We start from the raw sequence: 27,455 nt of genomic DNA on the forward strand, positions 1-27,455 counted from the left end.
CATGGGATAGCTTTCCACTAAAGTTTCCTTTTCTGCTTTCTTATTTTCAAAAGACTTTAAAAATTATTTAAGATGTTTAAATATATTGCATTTGGGGACTTTTTCATTTGGTTGGTTTTTGTTCACACTTTTCAAGAATCCTAAACAGATCAGTGAGCACAACACAGCAGCTCTTAACTATTTTTATAACCATCAAGTTAATGCCTGCTATTAATCCTTAGCTACTGTATTGACCACTGGCAGCCATCTAGGGCTAACTCCTAAAAACAGATTACATGTTTTCTGTAGCTTACCTGCTTCATTCTGAAGCTCATTCAAAGCCCTGCAGGGAATGCTAAGTCCCATTCTCCCCCTACCAGTCTTCACTGCACTTTAAATACAGTCTCTATGGCCTTTCCTGTTCTCTCAAACATTCCTGTTTTAGACAATGAGGAAAAAGGAGAGAGAAAAATCTGAAATACAAGCCACAATAAGTCTGACATAGGAATGTAGGCTTGGAGAAACCATGGTCAACCTTAGAGTATGGAGGCTTTGGGAATACGCTCTGCACAGACAAAGAGACTCGACGGCTCACAAGCATCGTGTTTGTCCCTCTGTGTGCTTGGTAGTGCTGACATTATTGGAATTTGACTCCCTGCAGAGTATCAGAGGGTGCTTTTGACCTGGAAGTTTGATGCCTGTGAGGGCCTGCAAAGAGCCTCATTGTGTCACTAACTATAATCCCCAGCTGTTGCGGACAACCATAGCTCCGTTCATAAACTGGTTAGGTCCATTCTAAAGCAGCCTGTGTTCTGATCCTCTCCTCATCTATTGAAGAGCTAACCCTGAACCTCCCTTCTGTGATCACTAAAAATCATGTTGTGATGCCCAGCCTGAGTTTATTCCCAATCAGACTGTAACACTAATTTGTGAATCCATTTGGCCTTTAATGAACCAGCTCCTTCCCTAACCAGTGTTTATCCCACTTACGGGTTTCTCAAGAAGTCGTGTTTTCACAGCCTATAGACCAAGACAGGCTTGCACATGTCCTGGGCTACCCTAACTGGTCTTTTCTTTACTGTTTGAATTTATTGGGGTTCTCTAGGAAAGGCCAGACAGTTTGTATTGAGGTACTTTTTATTTGTTACTCTGTTTTTAAAGGAATGTGTCAGTTAAAGAAATAAAAAGCATTGAAACCATAAAATTTGTGTCTCATTCCCTCAGTAATGTTATCTCTGAGGTCTTTTGTCTCTCCTCTTATGGTATCATGAAAACATTTTTGTGCAGCTGTCTTAGAGAAGGAATGCTGCAGCTCCAGCAGGGCTGTCTGGCACCGAGGAACCTCACAGCTAGGGATCCATTCAGGCAGTTCTGTCTCTCTTGGCCTGTCCTCTGGTCTCCAAGCAGAGTGACATGCTTCTTGATGCCAGAGCTTGTGCAACAGCATTCTACTTTCCTCACTCCTTAGATCCAGTGGTAAGCCTGGCTTGCTTGGACTAACTGGGTTTTCTTCCCGTACTGTATTTTGATCCAAATGTCTGGGCCTGAAGTCTTCGCAGGAAAAGGAACATGCAGATTTTGGAAGGGATTCAAGTTCAGGCCTTCCTGAAAGCTGCTCCCTGTACAATGTTTCTGTTTGCAATGTGTCAGTGTTTTTCTGAAGTTTGTTTATTTGTGGCCTTGTATCCAGATAATGAACTTTCTGGTAGCATGTCTGAGACAGAGTCGTTTGCTCTTGGCTCACATCCCATTTCTGGTCTGGGCTTTCTGTCACTTTCTGCTGGTGGCCTAGACTGGCTGCTGTGTTTACTTTACTCAGCATTGTGTCTGAGTAGCTGGCTTCAACAGTAGGAACTCTGCCTGAAGGTGGAGGCATCTGAACACTGGAGGAGTGCTGTTCTTGCAGAATTGATTCATGGGGACGTCGACCTTGAAGCAAACGTGCAGTGCGCCCTTCGAGAGGTCTCACTTGTGAGAGACTAGGCAGAAATGTTTCTTTCTATATGGAGGAAGGAGCAGGATTTACACTGTCATCTAAGTCTCTTATTTTAGCAGGGACTGCTTATGTTAGCAGCCCATTGTCTGAGACTAGTGAAATGGCTCAGTTAGGGGTCTCCCAGGCAAAGGGATGCAGCCCAGACATTCGTTGCTGCCTTGCCCCTAGGGAGCTTAGAGTCGGTCTTTGTGCTTTGGAAAATAAAATATTCTGCTCCACCCCAATGCATAAGATATAAATGGGTATACATGTGCTCTCTTCTCCTTTCTTCTATTAGGATCTGTCTTCTATAAGCATCTGTCTTCCATTTGTGCTCTCATAAGCAATATGATAGTATAAATGGTGACTTGCATTAGTGTGTTTTTAAATTCTTTTAGGAACTGTTGCAAGGGGGACTGAGGATGCTTACAGGTGTGTGGCTTTTTAGCCCTCTCAATCACAGTTTGACCCACTGCTTGTGTACTATTGCTCTGTATTAATCATTTGTACTGTTGAGGCTTCAGATAGAGTCAAAGCCCTATTGTATAGGAACTGTTTAAACATAAACTACGTTTGAGTCCTATAGCCAAATAGTGAACTCCAGCAGGTACTGTGCTGAACAATCTGAATGTCTGATGTTTAATGTATGTATGTTTTAAGTGGAATAATGTTTAGATAAATCAGCATGGCCCAGGGTAGGCTTCTGCCAATCACATTTTGGAAGCCAGAGGGCAATAAAGCTGCTCAGTTTTGAATTAATGTAAGCAGCTAGTTTGGATTTTCATTTCCAGAGATCAGCTGTTGAAACTTTTCTTTAAAGTGTTCATTATCATAAAGTGAAACATTCTTTCTTCATCACACTAGAGAAAAAGCTAAACAGCTTTTCCATTTCAGATACAGGGATTCAATTATCAGAAAGTTGTAAATGCTATTTCAAAAGGGATTTCCTTACTTGGATTTTTTTTTTTTTTAAAATCCAATAGAAAAAAAGCAGGACAACTTGGGGACTTTTTATCTAGGGTCATTGTTGGATTTTAAGACAATGACAGCATCTTACTTAGTTGCCCTGCTTTTTGTATGTCCATGCAGTTTGAACCCGGAAGTGCTGTAAAGCCAGCAGTGCTATGGAAGGGTGAGCAGGAATCCATTCCTTCTGTTTTACCTGCAGAATTGCTCAGTCAGTTATAATAAATTAGACGTGTGTATGTACTCTGCATGACAATGTGCAGGTGTCACTGGGTGCTTAAGCCATTACAGTTACTGACGCATTAGAAAAAAGCAGCTCAACCTGATTTGTCATGCTTATATACCATGTTATGCTTTGTTCGCAGGAGTAGCATTTAATACAAATAGTATCTTTTCACTTTTCTACAGGCCACACAGAATATAAAAATTGTTGAAAACAATAAACATGGCATTTTCCAGTATAGTTGTATACATTCTTCAGAGTAAATCTTTGCATTAAAATAGAATCTGATAACATTACTGATGCACCCTTAAGCAAGAAAAGCAAATCACTCACATAAATGGATGAATCATAGAAACTCTGCCAAACTTAAACTGGTATAGTTAGTAAAGAGGCAATAGCCTGCAATGGTAATAGGTCACTTATGAAATACGCAGTGTGCAATAAAGACAGTAGGTTGATGAGTTCAGTGGAGTTGTCCTGATTAACACCAGCTGAATATCTAGCTAATGTTTCAGTCTCTGCAGTGCTGCACCATTCACATGAGAGCTGCAAACTCGTTTTATGGAGACTGTCACTCATACTTCTCAAGGCAAAAGGTCGTTTGAATTGCTGTCATGTGTTGGTGGCAACTTTAAATGATAAGATAAAAAATAAGCAGATAATCACAATAACTTTCCCCTCTGCAAACCCTGAACAAGGGATTAATCCATTGCAGAAGTTCTGTCAACCAGCTGTGTCAGGACTGATTTAGTATACTGAACTTTTGCCTCTGTGTTAGAGCGAGCCTTGCCCTGTGCTTACGTATAATCAAAGGGAAGGCTTAATTCTGCTAGCTGAATCTGGTAATCTCTTGACAGTATTACTTGTGGTGGAAGCAGGAAATTCTTAGTAAATGTAGTACTTACTAGTTCCACGTCTTCACCTAGTTCTCCAGTTAATCTGCCAACTGCTTTCATGTAATAGTTATCCAGGATAAGAGGATTCATAGGACCTCTTCCTTAACAGAGACATATTTTATTGTCAGACGTTTTTATTGGTTAGGAAAATCAGAATTCATGCACAGTCCCCATGAAAAGCCTCAGATAATTTACAGTTTGTGTGGCCTTTGTTAATTATGACAAAAAGTGAATTTCTTTGAGAAATTTAGGGGCTAACACTTTGTGGTCTTTCATTGCTATCCCAAGTAAATTAATTTATCAAAAAATGCTTACCTGTGAAGTCCCGAGTGTATGTTGTGATCCCCAGAGCCCTTTCAGTGTTTCGTAGCATATTGGTTGTTCTTGGAGACAGGTTATATTCTAGCCCTTGAAAAGTGGAGTTAGGGGCCACTATTTTTGGTGGATTTGGATAGTATATTTGACCCTTTTGTTCAGCAGTCTTAGGAAGCTGAAGGATAAGAACAAATAGGTAAGGTGTAAACCATGTGTGCGCTGGATGGAAAAAACTATTTTAAGGGTTTGGAATAACATGCGTCACATCGCCCTCCTCTCCCCCAGTTATCTGTTTAGTAAATGCTACTGAAACAGAAATGTGGTGGAAACATGTCTTCAGTACAGTATTACTACTCAAGTGGAAGATACAACAGGTACATAAATTCAGCTGAACTCAATTCAAATAACTTGGAATCAAGTTCTCCATAGTAGCTACACCTAGGCAGAACATTACATGCTATATAAGCTTTCTTTTTAGTTAGAATTATAGACTGCCTTAAAATGCTTCTGGTTATTGTTTCCCTTGCCACATGTATAAGACTGTGTGTCTACAAAAGATGTATCTTTCTTTGTTCACTGTTATTTTTTCCTACACTATTCATGACTGTTGCCTGTCATCAAACTTCACGCTATGTCCCTTTGGGAAGAGAACTAATGTTTAGCCAAGCTGAAGAATAGTAGAAACATGATCATTCATGAACAAATTAACTCTTATGTTTTATGGACCAGCCCAGTCTCCATCATTACACTGGGGAAGGCAAGGGTGGAGTCAAAGAGAGGACATCTATTTTCTTGAAGACATGGAAATAGAGACACCAGCCTGTCAGTATGTTAGCAGGACTTGTGGAGAGGTAAGGAGGAGCAAAGATCTACAGCTGCCCAAACCCATTTCTTTGAAGGACTGCAGACCTTAATCTGGGCTCCTGAATGAAGCCTCCCCTCCCCCTTCTCCAATGGTCAGAAGCTGTTATTGCTGCTTCATGTTCTTCTTCTTATCTCCAGAGCTACTTGGCTAGGTCCTATGACAGCTAGTTACTACTGAAAGGACTTCAGCGACAGGACAGCCTGCTAGCTTCTGATCTTGTTTATATATTGCTGAGGTGGCTGGAAACTGTCTCTAAAGCTTTTCACTCTTTGTATGCATGATGCCTAATTCATGGCCTGCAAGTGTTTGGAACAGTACAGGAGCTCTCTGTGTAAAAATGTCTCCCATGAGAGAGATGCAGATAAGTTTAATTAAAAAAAAATAAGAAAGGCATTTTGCTCTTCTCTGTATGAACTACGTACTTGGAAGTATGTGCGCTGTCCTGGCCAGTGCACAGCCTTCTTCTGGGAGTCAGAGGGAATGCTGACAACTTCACGCCTATATGGATTACCTATAGGGGAAATATTTAACATGTTTTAGTGGAACATCATTGATCAGAATGACAGATGGATTAGCATTTTAAGCTGTAGGTGTATGCTCATTATAAAGACAGCTGTGCTGGTGAAAGAGGTTATTTCTGTGAGCTGTTGCTAATGTCTCCTCTACCTTGGGAGACTGACCTCATGGGTCTGCAGACAGACTCTTCTTCACTCTTTTGGTACAGAGTCAGCAGGGTTAGATCAGATCACTCATTTAACCAGCATAAGTTAACCCATCTGTCTTCTTGGAAGCACTCAATGTGATTACCTGCACCACCAGACTTGCAAGGCTAGTTGTCTTAGGCAGAGAGGTGGTGACAAGGAACTGAGGGCTGGATCTTACACCAGATAAAGCTGCCTCTGCAGAAGGCAATCTGTCCATGGCCAGTTGCAGGAGTTCTGGATTGCTTCACACACCAGCAGGGAAGATTCTTACGGCATTTTCCGTGCATGATTTTTACAAACAGCAGCAACAGTAAAGCTTGGTGAATTGTGGAGCTGGCTCTGTACTCATAATGTCACCATCAGGAAAATAACTGAGTGCTACTAGATGTCTTAAAAATTAAACTGCAGTGCATGCTTGGAAGAGCTTGATTTCCAACCCTGGTTCTATCACTGCTTTTTCTCTCCAGTCTTTCTTCCTCAGTTTCCCTTTTAACCTCATAATGATGCTGTCAGCATTAACTACATAATCGCAACCCTGAGTTTTGTAAAGGTGAGATGTATAAAAGGCACAAAGCTTTTAAATACAGTCTTCCAGTGGTAAAAGTCACCTGAGTGTGGTCTGTGTTGTCTGTACTTAACCAGAGATTTCTCCTTCAGTCACTGAAAACTAGAGTGTCCTGATCTCCAAGGAAGTCAAACCGTATGGAAGGAACAGCAAATGAAGTTTAAGTACTTTCTAAGTGCCAGTGGTAGCTGCTGCCTTAGCTAGTAATTCTGAACCTGCTAAGCTTTGCTGGAAATAGACCTTGGCCTCTGATGGACCTCCTGTTGTGCAAAAATAGGCTTTGTAAGCCCACCTCCACAAATAATTAGCATTTAATTGACCAATGGTCAATGAAAGCTGACTAAAAAAGACTACTCCTAGTGTTACATGTTCTTTGGAAAGATTTTCAGTTTGGATGGACAAATACTCCACTAAAAATGGCTCATGTACCCAATTATATACATAACTGTACAGCATTGTGCCGATGACTGGGAATGGCAGCTAATTAATGCAAATTGACCTCCTACATAACATTATCAGCTTTTACTCTGCTGAAAAGCTTCTTATCCTTGCCAGCGTATGCTTTTTCTGTTTCACACAGTTCTTGACAAACCCTTCCTGGCAAGCACTGCCATGGCACACAGACGTGCTGGCTTTTTACTGTCCCAAATTCCGCATAACCCTGTGTGGTCAGCAGCTGCCAAGGATTCCTCATCAGTTCACGCAGGTGATCTTTAAAGTTTTCCAAAACAAAGTACCTGCCAAAATCCCAATGTAGTAGAATGCCTCCAGGGAAAAGCAGAGTAAGAACAAAAATTTCATGCCCTTTTCCTCCAATATATTATGTAAACCACTCTCAGGGTAAAATGCTGCTGGGGTTAAAAACAAACACCTCATGATGGCTTACATGGTGTTCTATAAATAATGAATCTCTAGGGCTTCATCTCAGTCTTCATAAGGGATAAGAAGAGTTGCTTTTTCTCCCTGGACATTGTTCTATCATCTGTAAATCATTCAGCTCTCATTTCAGGGATACCTCTGTTGTCCTCAGCAAAGGTATGGCAGGCATTACTTTGGACCACGAATTGCTAGTTTTTGATCCCACTGATGCATTTTTTTTCCTTTCTCTTCCACTCTTTTGGAGTATGAAGAATTATTTGTTTGACAGAAGATATGAGATACACTAAATGATCCATCTTGCTTTAGTGGGGATTAGCAGCTATGTTAATAGCTCTGTTGGCTTCTGAGGCTACAAGGTAGTCATGTGAGTTGGCTTTATTCATCGTTCTTAGTGATGAGGTGTCCTCCATGGAGACTGCAACTATCAGTTCATAGAGCTCTAATTTAAACCAAAATGCTTAGCTTGACCACTGGCATATTCAGATTCTGGCTCTGTTAGGCTTCAGTAGAAAAGAGTGTGACTTCAGTAGTGTTCCTAAGTAAGCTTCAAGAATAAATAGTAAACCAACAGAGTACTGTCTTACCTCTGGTCTTTCCCAAAACAACCACATCAAAAGCCTTGGTAGGGATATTGGGATGAAAAGGCTGATAACTGCTTGCATCAATCCCAGTGTCTCTATCCTCAGGTGATCTGAAGTTTGGGAACATGGCGTACCTAGGGGTGTGTGTCTGGTAGGGATGAGAGATGGGAAATGGCAGGCACAGTGGTCTTGGGTTGGTTTGAGTTGGCAGGAAGAAGGATGGAAAGAAAGAAAATTTCATTATTTTGCATTTCACAGAGTTTTAGCATTAAATATAACACCTTGTAAGAACTGGGAGAGATGTGAGAATCAGAAAGGCAGTATCTTAGTTCTCTGATTCCCTCTTGCTTGCACTCTGCAAAGAATTCATGATGATGATTCCCTTGCAGTTTTTGTACATAATCAGTCATACCAATTCACATTTACTTCTATATGGCTTAATGGAAGGAAAATGTGGACTTCTGATTCTTGCACAGCTCCAATTAATAGTAACTAAGTTTGTGCTTGTGAATTCAAAATTTGCCTCTAAGAAGACATTTATTTCTGGGAGGAAGGAGGATAAAGCTAAACTGTAGAGTTTTTATGGGATACTGAGAACTGGGATTTCATGGAGTGCCCATGTTCTTTTGTCTGTTCTTTTCAGCTTTCAGTTTTTCATGATAGAATAATTAAAAAACTTATTAAAATCAGGGGAATCCTGAAATCTTCTGAGGAAAATGAAAGCAGCGGTTTATTACAGTAAGAGAGACTAGTATCCTGTTTGGATTCTACTAAACTTTACCACAACTGCATACAGCAGTTTAGTGAGAGCAAGTGCCTTTCCCCAATTGCTCTGTAAACTTATACAGGTGCCAAATTCATTGCATTCTTGAGGCTGCGCATCATGACGTAACAAGACGTCTTACCAGGCTGGGCTTTTCTGAGGCTTTTCTCTCATAAATGTGCTTTATATATACTTTAGATGCCTTATCTGTGCTTGGTAGATGCTCCAAAACACTTTAATTCATATTGGGTAAAGCGGCCATGAACAACATAGCTGAGAAAACCCAGTTAGTCCATAGGTAAGTTGGCAAGATGAGTATTTGTTAGGAGTGTGGGTGAGCTAGGCAAACACTGCTAACCTGATAAACCTATCACTACTACATGCTTCGTTTGAGAGAGATTTTTTTACCTATTTGCGTTGCTGCTACTTAATGCTAAGGAACTTTCACTGTGCAATTATGACTTTTTATTTCATTAGGGGAAGGTAAGATATAATATAAGAGAAATGTACTTACTTAGCCAAACTGTCTGGTGGTTTATGAAGCCTATATTAGGGAAGAAAAATAATAAATTAATTACCTGAAGTCACCCATGTTCATTTGCACCTCCCACATTTTATCTGAATCAGTGCAATCAATATACATTAGGGACAAATCAATATGTAAGCAGTGCAGACAATATTCTTACTGATACCACTCATTCCATGAGGAATGGTTTGTGTTGCCAGGTGCAAAGGCTGAAAAGGCAGTGGGAACAAGTGATGTGCAGAATGTCTTTTTAAAAGGAGCAAGGGAAAAAATCTATCCTCTTACGCTTTTGTATGATAAGCTCAATATTAATTATGTGCTATTGGTAAAAAGAAATCTTTTTATCAGTAATACAAAGCAGAAAACATACCCCATTCCTACTTGCAGAGAAAATACTTCTTCATTCCATGGTGATAAATTATTTATATTTTACCATGGAGACTTATTTTATGCTTCAAATAAATTTTAAAGCTATCAAAAGAAAACACTATCTTTAAAGGGCAAGAATTTCATCACTGAGGCTAGCTAGCAGATTCTTGGCAACTCTATCAAGTCAGAAAAATGTCAAAGATTAAAAAATTAATTAATTTGCTTAATGGTTCTTTGTAGTATGATGAAAAAAAAAAAGCCTGAAAGACAATATTACTGGACTAATCTAAGTAGTTCAATTGGAGCTCCAAAATCTCATGTATTTCATGAGGAAGCCTTAATTACCAGGTCTTGCTTTACCATATATGGGTAGGAGAGGTTGTGTGACTGATGATAGTCTTTTTTTTTAAGCTTTATTATTTTTACAGTGATCACACAAAGTTTCTTGATTCTACAAGCTCTATACCAAAATCTTCATATTGCCAAAACCTCTTGTTTTTCTCAGTGAGGAGAGGGATGTCCCAGATTCATTCCCAAAGAGGAGATGGTTATAACTTCTCAGGGCTCCTCTTCTTGCTCAGTTTGAGGACAGAGCAGTGTAGGATGTTAACGGGCCCCACACGGTCTCCATCATTTCAGCCTTAGCAGTTCCTCTGGGAACTCTCCGCCTCCCATAGCTGGGGCTTACCCAGTAGCCTGGTTAATGACATAGCCGTGGCATGGGAGCTCCACCCAACCTCTGTCCAAGTCACCTGTGATTCAAGAGCTGCAACTTGGCCACTGTTGCACTGTTACAAAGAGGAAATATGCCCCCTTGCTCAAAGAACTTAAATACAGTCCTGTGCTTATTTCTTTCCATACTGGCATGGCTGTTTTGAAGATAAACTTCAAGTGCCAGATCAGTTTTGTTCACACGTTCTGATATAACATGCAGAAGTCATGCATTTCATTGTGAAATCTGTGCTGTGATGCCACGGGACTTGGTGCAATCAACATGAGGTGTGATATCTCACAAAGTACCGTGCCAGCATAACTCATGCCTGAACTGAGTTGAACAAAAGATCTAATCTATGATGGTACAAAGATAACAGGACTTAACCAAAGTGTTGGATTCTGATAACCATTTGTATATTGTTACATTTATAATGACCTGGAACTGATTCAAACTTTGTGTGTCTTGAAAATGGAAAGCTTTTACAGAAATAGCCATACTTGCAAACCAGCAATCTTTAAAATTTGTTCCACAGGTAGTTCTGATTGATTTTCCATTTCTGCAGTTAGAACTGGTGCTGTATGTCTACTGCTGCTGTAGACATGAAGGAAAATACTTCATAGTGTTTATTTTCAATTCACATTGTGTTACAATATTACAATTGTAAGATATAACATTGTACAATTGTTACACAATGTGAATTGAAAATAAACACGAAGAAGTAGTTTCAATTTCCATTTCCATTCTGTTCCATTGTGTTACAATGTAAATTGTTACATTCTTCATTGCATTCATTGCACATATTCCTGATACAAATATGCAAAAATAAGGATAGTCAATCTGCTTTGTGCTCTGGCATGGCAGAACTACTTAAGTACCTTTGTAGAGCACTTTTCATTATAACATCTAAACTTAAGGCAGCAATAAAATCATGATGAATATGCAGTTTCATGACTCTACCATGATTTAGAAAAGCTTTGTGAGCTCAGGTTGTAACAGCCAGCAAAGCTTTGCATTTTTAGAGTGTTCCTTATACTTTCAAGACTCAAACTGGGTAATCAAACCTGAAGCTACCCACAATGTATAGAAAAGTAGAGCTCTGGCTGGAAAGGAAGAAAGGAATAGCAGCTCTTCCAAATTTGGTACTGAGATCTAGTAGTTCTAGTAGTCTTTTGCTAGAGTCTGCCAATATAACACAAGAAGCAGTTGCTAAGTATTATGTTATCTGCCCCTTTATGTTCAGTCCATCAAGGGTATGGAGTCTATCAGTCTCTTGAAAAGAAGTCAGACTTAAGTTGGAGGGACTTATGCTCCCAGTTTGGAAAGCCCCAGAACAAATCCAGGCAGTGGTCCAGATGGACACCATCCTATTTCCCTGGCAATGAGCGTACTGTGGGCACTCATCAAACACTTCTTGATAAAATAGGCATTTCATGTGAGAGAAAGTACCCTTATGGAAACACTGTCTTCGCCTGCAGTAGTTCTGCGTCTCCCCTCCTGATGTAGTGCTGAGCATTGGGTGCAGGGACACACTTGTTCAGTAATGGTAATAAAAGACACATTGGAACCTGTGTGACCTTCATGAGGAGCTCCCACTTCCCGCTATTTTTCGACTCTCTGATGCATGGTTGGAGCCTCTGAAGAGCTGTTTCTTCTCTCAGGTGTGGCGTTGGCCTGAGAGTGATGCAGTGTGGAGAGCCTCATGACCTTCAGATTCTTTTCTAGATCAGGCCAGAGAACTTTTTGCTGCTCTTTCCTGTTAATTTCGCATGTACTCAGTAAATTATTAAGAGAATAAGATGTATCACTCTTGCCAGTTTTAGCAGGAAGGAAATTATGACTGAAGAATAAAATGTTTCATGTGTAAATTGTCTTTCCCTGCAGCCCTTTGTTCTTTCAAAGGGAGGCAATCACTTATCTGCCTAACCTTAAAACCTGCTTGGTCAAGGAGCTGCAGGTGAGGGAACCACCAGGGGTCAGGGAGCTGGGGGACAGCCAGAGGAATGGAAGTGCTGTGTGGCATGATAAACAGGGAAGGCAGATTAAAACCCACGTGGAAAAAAGCCAGTTTTCATTCATTTTGTGCTGTCATGGGACCCACCGAAAGCCTCATTGGTGTGACTTGTCTTTGGAAGGACAGCTGCAAATGCTGTAGCCTGATGTAGAGCGTGTGTGTGTGTATAATTAGGGCTCTTGGCAATGGCTGAAGGGTGTTTTTCAAGGCCTTTCAGGATTTTGCAGTCTTGTTTGATATGAACTTGAGGACTCATTACATATTTAGATGGCAGGAGGCAACTACTTTTCTCCAGTACATTTGACTGGGAGGGCACATGTGGTGGCCTAGTGCTAATGCACTTATCAAAGCACACCTGCACAAACCCAGTGATTCATTCTAGTGCAAAACTGCACAAGGATACGTAGTGTGCATACTTAAGGCAAAGGCATAGTTGTCCCATGGAAGTGTACAGAGTTATTGCAAATGCCTGGTAATTCATTTCCCACAGAAGACAGTAATGGCTCAAAGGAGCCCTCAGAGGCTATAAGGTAAATAAACTGAGTGTTAATAGCTCCCAGGTAGACCTGCAGAGCACCACTCGGAGGGTATTTTTCACAAAAGGTTCCATTTGGCTGTCACCGCTTAATAGTCCCTGACAGCAGGAAGAGTATTTGCTGTGAATGACCTTGGACTATAAATGTGGAAGATTTTTTTTTTGGTGTGTTTCACTTTTTGCTTTAAAGGATATATTCTTTCCTTCAATTTAAAAGTCTTTCAAAGACAGAAAATTCAACCTTATAGGAAAACAAAATGCTCAAACTAGGACAAAGCACAGACCATAAAATATTTTGAGAGACCCAGGATGTTTCAGGTTAACATGTGAGTGCAAAATAATGGAGAAGTATATCAATGTGCTGTTGATCAAATATTCAGAGTCCAAGGCTGTGTACTTTTCAGTATGTACAGGGGCAGAGTTTGACTTACTCCTGTGTCAAACCTCCTTCCTCCTTATACAGCTAGCACAAAGGTATAGAGTCACAGCAGTCCCTGGTTGCTTCCTCTTAAGGAAGCAAATCCCCAGAAAGGTGTTGTGATCTCTGCCTCAGCTTGTGTACATGGATGATCCGCTCTGGGGAGCAACTGGCCTGAGAAACGCTCTTGCTATGAAGTGAATGGGTCCCAGGGCATCCTTAACCAAGAAGCATTTGAGGTTGGCCAGCCTAGGAGTTACTGAAAACACATGAAGACGTCCTGACCCATGTGAAGCCCAGTTTTAAATTTTACTCTAGAATTTGCCCGTGTTTCTGCTGTTTCAGGGAGACCAATGTAAGTGTCGCATAATAGGACTTTTATTTGACTAGCAAGTCACAGTGGCCCAAATTGTTCCCCAGCGTCATTCCATTGCAGTCAATAGAGTTTTCTTGGGGGTGGATTAAGTAAAGAAACAGAACTACCCAGCTTGACTGTGCAACATGAGAGTGCCTTCTTTGCATGGATATTGGTTTTAAAACAACTTTAAAAGTGCTCCATTATCTTACAAAAGTGCATGGGCTAGTTCTTGTCACTTAGTGCTGGAAAGTTATAGAAGAAACTTGCAGGGAAACTTGCTACTTCGTTGTAGCTTGTAATCAAATTCTGCAGAAGCAGCACAGCCAATGCCTCTAATGTGCATTGCTGGTCAAAGGCCATAAGCTGTCCCAGTAAAAAGGAATTTTGGCTTGTACACTCTTGTAGGTAACCACACTCCTGCTTGTGCTGCACGCTCTAATGAGGTAATAAAGAGAGAAGCCTGCAAAAAGCAATGGATTGCAAAGAGCAAAGGTGCAGGTTTCCTTGTGTAGCTTCTGTGACCTGTTTACAATTAGCTTTCCTGCTTTTCTAGAGTGTCCAAGTTTACAAAAAAGAGGGAGCAGGTACTTCAGGTGCAGGGAGGCTAAAGGGAGAATGGTGGGGTCAAACAATGCGCCTCACAGCTCTATAAAGATGACTGAGAAATCGTCACAGAATTATTTTCAGGTTTCTAATATGCTCTAGTTATCAATGCTAATATGAGAGGTGTAACTTGCTCATCTTCTGCTTTTGAAGAATTTACATTTACACTTTAAATGACCTTAATCTAAAATCTCGGTAGTTTGATCAAGTTTAAGTGTTTTGCTGTTGCCATCAAGTGGCGAAATGTTGGATTGCAGAACTCCAGCAGCATCCAAATTCACTGACTGACATCTCTTGAACAGCAGCAGTGAGAAAAATAATCCTTGCCAAGCCTCCTCCAAAAATACATCTACATATATATATCCACACCAGAAAAATGGACTAAAATACACATGATTTCATGGTTACTTTAGTTACTTTAGTTTAATCTGGATTCTAGCCAGTAGAAAGGCTAATATTTTTGAGTATTACAAATTGATAAATACGAACAACCTTTCAAGTAAACTCAGAGACCCTTGTTGAAGGGGTACAATGCCATATTCTGAATTTTCTTCCCAACAGCGTTTGCTCTCCTTTGTTACTAGCAAATCCCTTTTTACAGAACACAGCCCTTCAGATTTCATATAATATCTGCACTTCGTATCATATGTGCATAATATCACCAGAGCGGAATGAATATTCAGTTTGCTGTTATATTCACTAAATTCACAATGTGATTAACACACAGTTTAAACTTACAGTTCATCATTCATACGGATATCACTTTTTTTCAGCTGGGTGACATCACAGCGCTGCTCAGTGGGAAGGCCTCTGTGCAAAGAGAAAGCATAAATGTAGACAGCTTATGCTCTTATTTGCTTATAAAAATCCAAATCAATTGATATGTTTTTGTGTTGTTTTCTCAGATAAGCCGTAATATCAAAACTAATTGATGTTGCTAGTGTGGAAATCTATCCTTGGATTCAGAATCTAAATCCTGCAGGGCTGGATTTTGAGAGGTGCTGAGCACCCATGCCTGAATCCAAAGTTCCTGAGAACACTGAGTATTTCCCTCGCTGAAGGCCTGGCCCTTACAGCCCCTCACCACACACCACTAGCACTCAGTAGGAGCTGTGGGAATGCCTTGAATGGGTGCAGGTTCTACCTTTTGATCCCATAAGTAGTTAAATTATTCCTACGTTATGGGGATCACTTTCAGCCAATGGGCTCCCAGAATCCAGCCAAACCGCACCATCCTTTTCACTGAAGAGAATCTTATAAGAAGACACCACCATACCTGACCTGTCTTTGAGTGTAAACAATGGAAAACAAATCAGTTGTTAGTATGGGACGTCAGGTAAAAAAAAAACAGAACACAACAGAAGAGAAATCAAATAGGACTGCCAAAATGAAGGAAATGCAGTCGGAAAAATCAGCCATAATCAATAAGATTTTCCTAGTATTAGAAATAGCCTTATAGTTCTGACCTGGCCTTGCTAAAGCTGAGCTTGACCCAAAGGGTCTAATGAAGTGTCTGTTGCTAAAAGGAATGAGTGACCTTAATTGGATGGCTGAAGAAGAGATGCTGGCTGCAAGAAAGGGAGAGAAATGAAATTAAAAGGGATTTGTTTGACTTTTATGGCTGGTTCAATGGGCTCCCAAGGCTTGCAGGTTATAGCTCAGTCCAATGGGAATAAGTTCATAATACTCTGGGTCCAACCATGAGTTCAGAATTGTCTTCTCTTTCTTTTTTAAGCCCTTCCCCACATTGGCATTGTCCAGTGTAATGTGTACTTTTGTGCCATGGGTGCTGTCAGTTGGGCGACGTGGGCATCTATGGTCAGACCTAGCCTTCCAGTTCTCATGCGAGGCTGTATTACAAACATATTTATTTAGGCTTCTCATACTTCCCCTGCTGAAATTTGTGCCAGTGATATCAGAGGCATAGCCATGAAAGTACTTCATTTGCATCTTGCCCACTTCTGCTTTCACCTCTATAATTGTTTGCACTAGAGTAAATTCCTAATTAATGTCTAGCCTGTATCTCTTGTAGGTTGCACTGAGATCAGTAAAGGTGGTGCCATTGGGGATACTTTACCTCTGCTACTTAACTGGAATCTAATCTGTGTAATACAGAAACTTAGTGTGGTGGAAAAACAACTCTGTTTTGCCCCTACGGTAGCACTATCAGGATTGTGACATCTGGCTATGCTCTGAACAACTCTTCTGCAGTATCACTTTACTGTGAGATTTGTCCAAGACAAACAACAAATGGATGTCATGAACATGAGATTATAAAGTAGCTTGCCAACCTCTTCTCCCTTTCTGACTGCTAAATTGTTTTTCTGAGCTGGGGTATGTAGTTGCTGTGACTCATCTATTCGTCACCTTGTGACTCCTACCTATGTACTTCACCTGAGTTGGCCAAAATGGTTGTTTCCTTGAAATGTGAGGGTAGGAATGTAGAGACAGCTACACAGACTGTATGCCACCTGGGCATTTTCCATCTTGTGGAAAAGGGTAGGCTTGTTTCTGTACCTCTTTTTCTCTTCAGAGTGGAATTCACTTAGATGGATCAGGGGCTCTACACTAGTGTGCCTAGACAACAAATAATCCAAAGGATTGCATATTTAGAAAAGAGAAACACAAGAGCAATGAAAATTCTTGTTTCAAGCTCATTACACATTCTTGCACTGGTATTATCACTGTAGGTTCACAGAACCTTGTCATGCTCCTGGGATGGAAGTCCCATCAGCATCATTTAACAAGAGCAAGTGCTGGATTTTCCACCTGGGACAGGGTAATCCTGGTTATATGTACAAACTGGAGTACAAGAGGCTGGAGAGCAGCCCTGTGGAAAGACGTCTGGGGATTATGGTTGGTGACAAGTTGAATATGAGTCAACAGTGTGCCCTGTCAGCCAAAAGGGCCAACTGTGTCCTGGGGTGCATCAAGCACAGCAGAGCCAGCTGGTTGAGGGAGGTGATTGCCCCCTCTACACTGCAGTAGTGCGGCCCCACCTTGAGTACTGTGTGCACTTTTGGGTGCCTCAATATTAGCAGGACCTCAGCTGTTGTCTAGACAGATCTCTTCTGAAAAAGCTGAGCGCTGACTTTTCATGTTTATGCCTATGGGATTTGTGGATGCTGAGCATCAGTGTAAGTTAGGCCAGTAGTGATGTTTTTTAAGGTCAGGAAGGGTGTTTGGGACACAACAGCCAACAGTAAATAATTATCAAATGATGGGCAAAAAATAAATATGGTCATTTGGAACTTTTAAGTGTTTCAGCAAAACCACTGTGCAGAGATTTGTGGGTACCAGTATATTCCCAGATTAATATTTAGGACAATGTGAAAAGGGTAGAAGCTTAAATTGCCCATTTTTGGAATGCAGATATTTGTATGTCTTCGTCTACATTGCTGTCTAACCTATTATCTGTCTGTTGCTACTCTTGTTAAAAACCCATCACTTAAACATTTTGATTATGAGAAGTATTTGTCTAGCCTACCTTGGCCAAGGGTCTACATCACTACCATAATGTTGATGTCCTTTAATAAATGCACATGGAGACTTGTTCTTTGCCCTGTGGTCTTCTGGCAATACAGGTAGTGCAATTCCTCCATGCTCCCCTTCTGCTTCCCAGGGAAGCTTGCAGCAATGAAAGGATTCCCTGAACTCTTTATATCTGAAAAAAATAACAAACCCAAAATGTCCTTTAATGGCAGCAACAGTGCTGGTTACTTGAAATCTTTTAAACAATGACAGCTTGGCTTTATTTTATTAGTTCTGAGTTAGTCTTATTCTGAGTAATGCGATTATGGTGAACTGGCACTAGGAGAAGTAAGTACAATGGTGATTGACAATTGCTTAATGAAGGTTGAATCAAGTCCATTATGCTTTGATCAGCAATAGGAAGAAAGAAGCTGATAGATAAGTGCAGCATGTACATCTCACAGTGTAATCGAGTCTCAGCTGCCAGCACGCAGATACCTGCACTGTCCCTTCAACACTACGTAAGTGGCATGTGGACAGCAAATATATGCAATGGCACAGATGGAAGCTTTAGCATCTAATTCCCACTGATTTCAGATTTGTTATTTATGCCTTTGAAAACCTCCCCTCTTCATCTCTAGAGAGGTGAGAAATGTTACTGTTTAGTAGCTGTAATTCACACTGAATGCAAGCTGCGTCAGGCACTTCACATGCATGTGCTAGTGGCTGAGGATATTCAGTACATTTCCATCCAGCTGTGTCATGTGAAATTGAGCAGTTCAAAGCATTTAGATGCATGTTCACCTCATAAAGTTTTAGTTTACAGTGTTGTAAAGATGGACACCAAACTCACTGAAAATCTAAAGCTTCCTTTTCTTTTGGGTGGCAGCAGTTTTCCAGTCAGGAGAACACATGCACAGCCAACCGTCTTCTTACTAAGGTGATAAGTCCTGCAAGGAGCAGGGAGTTGGACTCGATGATCCTTATGGGTCCCATTCAACTTGATATATTCTATGATTCTGTGATCTCATCAGAGCCAAGGTGATTTAAATTTTACTTAGTTGTCCAGGATTTTCTGAAAACCTTATCAAGGAAGTAATGAACTGTTGTGGTATGTGATGGGGATGGTCACCCTCAAGATGTTTTACTGGTGTGCTGCCTTCATTCATATGAAACCAGAGTGAGTGATGTTTAGGTCAATGGGTTGGGAACCAGGAGCCACGTCTGTCTTTGTTATCAGCTCCTCCATAACTGAGCGGCCCCAATTCTTGCTTTAGCCAGACCTCATCTGTACTACCATCTTTTTCCAATATTGGGTGGTTTTGCTTATTGATGAGTGAAGCAGCTGGACATGGCTGCAGACCGGTAGGAGTGCCTTTGTTGACTGTGGTGTAGCCACTGCACTGCTGTCACAGCACAGGCTGTGGTGAATCATGCAGATATTCCAACTTGCTCCCAATTATCTTGGGTTTCTCTGCCCTGTGCTCTGAAGTATGGTGTTGCGCTAGGTTTCTGGATGTGTGATTCCTGATGGAGGAATGTGTATCAACTGAAGAAATCCCTATTTAAGCAGAGATGTTATTAATCTTTGCTAGTGATGATCATTATTTTAGAGATGGAGGGAGAGGGTGTTTTTTATCAAGCTATACTGGGAAAAAGTGCCACTCTGCTGGTAGTAGCTAGATTCAGGTTTGTGCTGTTTTTCAGGTGCAAGTTTCCCCTAATTCTGACTTCATCTTACTTTGATTCAAAGGTAGAATAACATCCCTGAGCCCTCATCTCCTAAAATGTGAGGTGTGAGGGGAAGTAGGTTCGTGATTACGTGGCTATGAGCATTTCAATGACAATTACAATCCTGACCTTCGTTATGAGTATAGGCTTTTAAGGGAGAAAAAATAATGGCTACAAAAACTTTTTCTCAGAGTACATTTAGACTCCTACTGTGGCAGAGTCCTAAATATCTAGACAGATCTTAGGGAAATCTATGGGAGAGATCATGACAAGACACAGACAGCGCTGCTGTGTTGTGTTTTGTTCTCTCTGGGTTTTTTTGGCAGTGCAGTGCCCTCCTATCTTGTAGTTCTTTCCGTGTGGTTCAGCACCACTCTGCTGCTGCCTGATGCTGTTTCCTTTATCCATTTTGCAATATCTTTGTATTGTATGATGAATCAAAATAAGAATCTGATGTCCAGTAACTTTCAGAAAGCTTTTCTGTTTTTAAGTTTCTGAAGGAACTCAAGCATCCATTTCTTATGTTCTGTCTAAAGCCTTGTTTCCCCTTTCTGAAAGCAGGCAGGCAGATGCCAAGTCACCCGCATGGTTGTGGTGTTTGTATTCATTAAGCTGACTCTCACTGGAAACATTAATAAATCATTCCTGTTGACTGCTATCGATAGGTTAGTAAGTTGCAGAACCACCACTTTATCTTAGACAGAAAAGAGAAGCTTTTCACACAAAGGTGTGATCATCCATTCATCCCAAACAGGACTTTGTTAAGCTTAAAATGTTTCCAAGTCTCCTTTTCACAAAGAAACGTTTATAGCTGTTACTGATCCAGTGTTATTGAAGATCTCAAGGACAAGGAAAAAAAATTCTGTGTACAGAGAACGTCAAACGAGGGCTAGGGTGAAAAAAGTTTTAAAGAGCGTATCATGAACAATCCTCAAGAATCTCAGCAATATAATCAATGATTTAATAGAGACACCATTTCTAACTTCCACAATTGTAGTTGTATTCTGAATTCTGACAGCCAACTTCCAGCTTTCTGTCTCTTTTGTTCTGAAAAAAAAGAAAAAAAAAGAAAAAAAAAGAAAAAAAAAGAAAAAAAAAGAAAAAAAAAGAAAAAAAAGAAAAAAAAAGGAAAAAAAAAGAAAAAAAGGAAAAAAAAAGAAAAAAGCAGCTAACGTTCTGGGATCAGAACATTAGTTTACTGGTGCCTCCTTTGTTTTTTAAAAGTTACATTTTTCCCTTCAAATTTGTTTTGTTGTGGGGAACTCAAACAGGGGTGTATGAATAAAGTGTCTTCGATCGTGAGCTTGTGAAGGGCTCCAGTAATTGATTTAATCACTGCATGAAGCCAACACAACTGATGGGGTGTGTTGCCAACAGCTTCCATAAGGCCTGTGGAAAGAGAGTTCTTAGCGGGATAGGATTAGGACCTGCCTCTGTATGAGTTCACATAGGATGCATTCACACTGGCATTTTAATTCGGATCAGGAGTGCACTTTTGACATGAATCTCCCAATGGTCTCTATTTTGCACTGCCTTGGTCTTGCAGTAAATGTACTGGGTTCCTTCTCGGTGAAATTAACTGGAAGATGTGCTTCAAGAATCCACTAAAATTTACATTCACTAAAATTTAGATCAGGCCTATAATTCAGTAAACTTTCAAGTCTGTCAATAGTTAAAACGGTTCAGATGGAAATTCACCCAAATTCCTGTAATGCGAGGAATACAACAAAAACTTGCCTCAGGGAAAATATGTAAGTGGGAGGCATCAAGACACAGTTTGACATGGGACAATACAAATAATGGAAGAAGTTAGCAGTAGTAGTACATCAAAAGGCTGTCAGTAAGATAGAAACTAAGAATTGATTTTGCTAACAAAAGAGATAAAATCTCACATGAAAGAACACTGGAAGACTTGAGGCTTACTCTGGAATCTGTTATGTATGTAAAAAATAGAAATTTAGATTTAAAAAAAATTGTCATGACTACTGAGCAGCATGGAGGTTCAGCTTTCCAGACCTTTAAAAACTGCCGGAATTCTGCCATATCCTGCCCCCTATCTAACAGTATAATTGGACCTGCAAATTATAGCAAAAATGCCTTGATTCCTGAAACTTCCTGATTACACCTTGATGGTTACGAAAGCAAAATACAGGCTTCCTGTAATTTTAATTTTAATTTTAAAGTTTATCTCAGTAATTCTAGGTCAACCTGTAATCTAGCGAAAAAGAAAGGTTCAAAACAGGAGTAGATCAAAGAATAACATGATAAATGTTGGTGATCGGTTTGTGAAATATGCTAACTTTTTCCAGATTAGAAATACAATATACATGTTGGTTTTATTCATTATGAAACTTATTTCAAGAGATTTTGAGCCCCATAGCAACATATTTTAGTAGTCCTCTTTTCACATGTAATCAACATATTTCCCGGGGACCTTACAGACTATTGCATAAAGTAGAAAACATTTTGTTTCATTAAAATGAAAAGAAAAAAAATCGTGTCTTGACAGAAAAATATTACCATTAGAAAATACTTTCAGTAACAACAAATGGATATCAAATACTTTTAATGGAGTCATTTACCTTTTCGAGTTCTGTTCTTACCTATCTTGTGAGACAGTTGGACGAGAAGGAATTTGAAGTGGAGTTAGTACCTCATTGGACTCAAAGGTTCTTGATAGTATTTCAGTTCCCCCAATTTGTCTATAGTAGTGGGGCAGGTCATGCAGCAGCATGATGTTTCGTATTTGAGCTTCTAGGGGAAGATACAGGGATAAAATACCAAATATCGAAAGTTTTGCTAGTGTATCTGGATGCTAAGGAGGAAACATAGGTGAGTTCTGCCTAATTCTGGCAAGTGTCAACAGGAAACTGATTGCTTTTACTACGGCTACTGCTTATTTGTTCCAGGTTGCAAAATAAAATAAAAAAGAGGCAGTTTAAAGAGATGTGATATTGTTGCTTTGTATTACTGATAAACAGAAGCTAGAAATAAACTTTCAAGTAATGGGAGGAGAAAGTTTGGAGTTGCACTCAGAAAGTCTCACTTGTGAAAGTCTCATTTGGTGAATTTGCATTCACTGTAAAGTTCTAGTCCCACTCTGAAAAGGACGATATTAAATCCATGATACTTCTCATGGAAAATATTTTTTTCTTTAGTTGCCATGGTTTTTGTCTTTCTGCCTCTGTGCCAAGGGGAAATGCTTTAGTCTTCCTTTCACTTGAGTGAAGTTGTATTTCAGCACTGGTTGCTTAGCTCTTTGTGAAGAGAGGTGCTATATTAGCTCAGAGTAAACCCCTCTGCTCTCTAGAATGCCATGCAGACATTTGTATCTGAGCAAGTTGTCTCTGTCCTAAGCTGCCCTGTTGTGCAGTGAAGCTCCGGTTACAGCGTTGAGAGCCTTCTCTCAAACAACGCTAGCAACTTCTTAGATGAAGTATATGAAGCAGCACAACTGCTTCCTCTCCCTCCACCAGGATTCAGCAGAGCATTCCCTTGTACCTGTATCTCCCTTCTTCTGGGAGAATCCTTGGTTTTCCTGAGGAAGCCCTCAGGAGCCTGTTTGCTCTGTGACAAGCCCAGCAGAGGTGTGTAATAATATTTAGAAGTTCACAGGTACGAAGGGAAGCACTGAATTCACTCTGCTCTTGACAAGCTGTGACAAGGCACCTTTTGACTAAAAACCAGTGGCTCATCACATGGAGAAGGCTGAGAGGCCTTTGTTTTACCTCCTTACGTTTTGAGTTGTAGCTTTAAGCCACTTCTGTGTTGCTCTGCACTTAATGGTCTGCTAGCTTTTGGATATGGATCTTACAATGGCAAGAGGAGTCTGAGGACAGTCTCAAGGAGAAAGGAGCAATATACATTTATCTCACTGGTATATTTTCTATCCTAACTTTGACAAAAAGGGTATTTTGATCAAGCCCTTTTCTTCTCAGACATATGTCAGTGAAATGCAAAAGATTTTGCTTTGTCTTACTAAAATGGGAAACTAATTTGAAAATATTTGAAATATGTTATTCTTCTAGGATGTATTGTAAGAAAAGAAGCTGATGTAGCATGTTCAAGTGAAAAAATTCAAATGAATTCTGTCCTGATGGCAGTTTCTAGAGTGTTGTGTGATCTGCTATATCTACATGAGCACTATGGGAATCCCATACTAATGACTTAGATTTGTACTACGGGCTTGCAAAGAGAAAAATGTTCAGAGTTGTTGATTTGCAATCTGCAAGTGGGCAAGAAACAAAAGCAAGACTTTCCTTCCAGCAGGACTGCTGTGGTTCTGCAATGTAATGCAGTTCTGAGTCCACACTTTTCAGACCCTAGCAGAATTTCCTCTCTATACAGCTTGATTAAGCTTTCTGGGAAATCTGTTTCTGGCTGCCAGAATTACAGCTGGGCCTACGACTAGTAGGTTTTTTTGCCCCTGTCTGTTGCACATACAGGGAGGTGCCACAGTTCACCGCTTCTCTTTGCAGCTCCATGACAGCAACTGCCCGCTGAGGCAGAGATCTACACCACCAATTTTACTTCCTCAGTCTCCTGACATTTCAGCCATTGTCCATAGCACCAGATTGTGATCTGACTGCATTCAGCTTCAAATCCACAAAGTACATACAGACTTACATCCATCTGCTGTCTTACCCATCATACCAACACCAGCCCTACTGATAGGTAGCAGTCCGTAACCCCTCATCAAAAGGATTCTGAACATATAAGTCACATGTCCTTGCAGCTGCACAAGTCTGAAGCCACCACACAAATCCTAAAACATACCTTCAGCTCCAGAACCGTAGTTCATTGCACAGCATTTCCAGGTGGCTGGCTGGGGAACCTCAGGTTGCCAGCCTTTGACCCCTACCTTTATCAGCAGGATCCAGACCAAAGGTCGAGGCATCCCTATGAACAACGCTGTCTGGACACAGTCCAGTGCATGCAGGAGGACACCCGCTGTCCAGTTCTGTTCCCTGTCAAACTGGCCCGGTTCCTTGGCAGAAGAAGCCAAGAGGCTTATAGCTCAGTGAGGCTGCTCTGGCTAGAGGTCTGGCAATGGATAGGGGAGGATAACAGGAGGAGAAAGATGATGAAGTCAGGTGGAGGCAGTTGCTGGCAGGACCAAAGTCCCAAGTCCTTATTGATCCAGGGGAAATCACCTACAAAGGAAATCACTAGATTCCAAGATGATGGGTTGGGTGGTCTCTCCAAAGCAGGAAACACAATCGTTCACATTTCAGCGACGGAGCTTTCAGAAATCCATGGCTAAGAGAATGAATTATCTCACTATGAGCCTTTTGATGAGGAAAAGCTTCTAGGGGGGTAAGGCAGGAAGGTGCAGGAAAACAATACATTTCTGTCCTGAGGAACGATACCTAAGTAAAAATTAACTTCTACATGTAACAACCTTTCAAATATTGTGTTTATGAAACACCAGAGAGATATTATTCCAAAGCAGGAGACAGTATCTGGGGGAGTAGCCCCTCTCCTCACAAGCTTTATTATCTGTCTGTTTGCAGAAGACAAAGGAAACTGTGTAGAGCAGATCTTTGAACTAAGCCTACCTTCTCATTCGGTGCAGTGCACTGTGAGCGTGCTCTGGCCCGTGTTCTGGTAGTACGTGACATCACAGTGAGAGGGTGTTGGGGTCTTTTGGGGTGATACAGAATGAGGCAGCTGGTGATATCAGCAGATGGTTACCTAGCGTGTGAGGGGGGACGATGTTAGAACACACTTGGGAGCTAGGATCCAAGACACAAGTAGATGATGGTCTGTTCTACCTTGAGTGTCAGTTCAATTCTTGGCAGATTGGCTGAGCCTAGAACATTTCAAACAAGGCAGACAGCACAGCAGCAGGACTTCTGTGAATTGACACTTCTTATTCCCATTCTTGGAGATATCAATAGTCTTTGCTTAGGTCTTGTGTGGGATTTTCACACCATTCTTTGAAACAGTTGGACCTGGCCACTGCTGGAGCTTGGATTATGGTTAGTTGGCATGCTGGATGTTTCTGCCTTCCTGTGTTTGACAGACATGGTGATAGATTTTGATCTGTTTTACTCTCTTCTGCTGACCTTTTCTTTTCTCTCAATGTGGTTTTTGTTTGAGTTGAATTGGCGTCAAAATAAATGCATGTGTTTGAAAAGAGTGGTTTTGTTCTGTTGTTTCTTTCACCAGACAGGGTAAAATTAGCTGGAGGTCCTACTTTTCTTGGAAAAGCAGTGTGAAAAAAGCTGGAAGCAAGTCTTTTGGCAAGTGATAATACATAAATAGCTTTTCTGAATACCTATTAAATGCACTGTTGTGTTATTATTATCCAGTGGAGCTGGTAATTGGTTTGTTTTGATTTTGGACCACCGGTTTCTTTTTAACATGGATGGCTTGGCCATCACATTAAAGTGAAGTACACTTTAATGTTTGTGCCATGTACAAGTGATATAGCTGTATTAGTAATTCCCAGAGTTCAGAAGTTTAATATATTTTGAAAAAAGTACTTTTAGTGTTTCTTTTTCATGCTTCATCTTAGTCTAGAGCTGAATGTATGTAAAGGCTCAGCAAAACCTTTTCCTTCATTTAATTAATTACTCAGCTGTTGAAAAACTGTTATTCCCTTCCAAAAAAAATACTATGGAAGATTTAGAGTTGTGGTTTTAAGATACTATGGGAATGACCTGCCTTAGTTGTTATAGAGGGTGTGCTGACTGGAGGAAAAAGGCTTAGGACATCACTTCTACCCTCTAAATCTTCACACAGAAGAGGTCACCCTACATGTAAATCTATCATACCTAAGCTGGATGTATCTCTGTCACCTGTATCTCCAGGTTAGTGAGTTTCTTTAGGAAACAACTAACTGGTAGGACTAAGGTCCCTGATACCTCTCTGTATAGCTCCCTTACCACGCTACAGTGGCTATTCTGTGCTGATGTGACAAAGAGGTCAGAGAAAGATAGATATCACAAAATCACAGCATCACAGAATGGTTGAAGTTGGAAGGGACTTTTGGAGGTCATCCAGTCCAACCCCTGCTCAGGCCTGGCCACCTAAAGCAGTCTGCCTAGGACTGTGTTTCCAAGGACAGAGACTTCACAGCCTCTCTGGGTGACCTGTGCCAGCGGTCAGTCACCCTCACAGTCAAAAGTGTTTCCTTATGTTCAGGTGGACCCTTCAGTGTTTCAGTTGGTGCCCATTGCCTCTAGTCCTGTCACTGGGCATCACTGAAAAGAGCTTGGCTTTATACTCTTTGCACCCTCCCTTCAAGTATTTGCATGCATTGATGAGATCCCCTCAGAGGCTTTTCTTCTCTAGGCTGAACAGTCCCAGGTCTCTCAGCCTTTCATCGTTTGAGAGATGTTCCAGACCCTGCATCATTTTAGTGGCCTTTCACTGGACTCTCTCCAGTATGTCCATCTCTCCCTTGCACTAGGGAGCCCAGAACTGGACACATTACTGCAGATGTGGCCTCACCAGTGCTGAGTAGAGGGGAAGGATCACCTCCCTCAACCTGCTGGCACACTCCTCCTCATGCAGTCCAGGGTACCATTGGCCTTTGCAGTGAGGGCATATTGTTGGCTCATGTCCAACTTGGTGTCCCACCAGGACCTACAGGTCCTTTTCTGCAAAGCTGCTTTCCAGCTGGTCAGCTCCCAGCATGTACTGGTGTCTGGGGCTGTTCCTCCCCACACGCAAGACTTCGCACTTACCTTTGTTGAACCGTGTGAGGTTCCTGTAAATCCATTTCTCCAGCCTGTTGAGGTCTCTTTGGATGGCATCATGACCCTCTGGTGTATCAGCTACTCCTCCCGATTTTGTATCATCAGCAAACTTGCTGAGGATGCACTCTGCCACATCATCCACATGATTAATGAAGACATTGAACAGGACTGGCCCCAGTAGTGACACCTGGGGCACATTGCTTGTTACTGGCCTCCAACTAGACTTTGTATTACTGATCATCACCCTCTGGGCCCAGACATTCAACCAGTTTTCAGTCTCGTCATCCAGCCCATACTTCAT

General features: G+C 41.0%; 1 protein-coding gene across 1 annotated transcript; it reads right to left on the reverse strand.

The window, feature by feature from the left end:
• Positions 1–1,147: 1,147 nt before the first annotated feature.
• On the reverse strand, positions 1,148–27,455 carry SPMIP4 (sperm microtubule inner protein 4). The gene is made up of 11 exons (XM_074573524.1): positions 27,143–27,455; positions 22,052–22,202; positions 17,734–17,910; positions 14,985–15,056; positions 9,226–9,255; positions 7,952–8,136; positions 5,635–5,730; positions 4,355–4,447; positions 4,049–4,140; positions 1,864–1,978; positions 1,148–1,713 (listed from the first exon to the last, which is right to left on the reverse strand). The coding sequence occupies exons 1-11, from the start codon at positions 27,453–27,455 to the stop codon at positions 1,148–1,150; spliced, it is 1,890 nt and encodes a 629-aa protein (XP_074429625.1).

This window comes from Larus michahellis, chromosome 2 (genome assembly GCF_964199755.1).
Source record: "Larus michahellis chromosome 2, bLarMic1.1, whole genome shotgun sequence".
Taxonomy (NCBI): Eukaryota; Metazoa; Chordata; class Aves; order Charadriiformes; family Laridae; genus Larus; species Larus michahellis.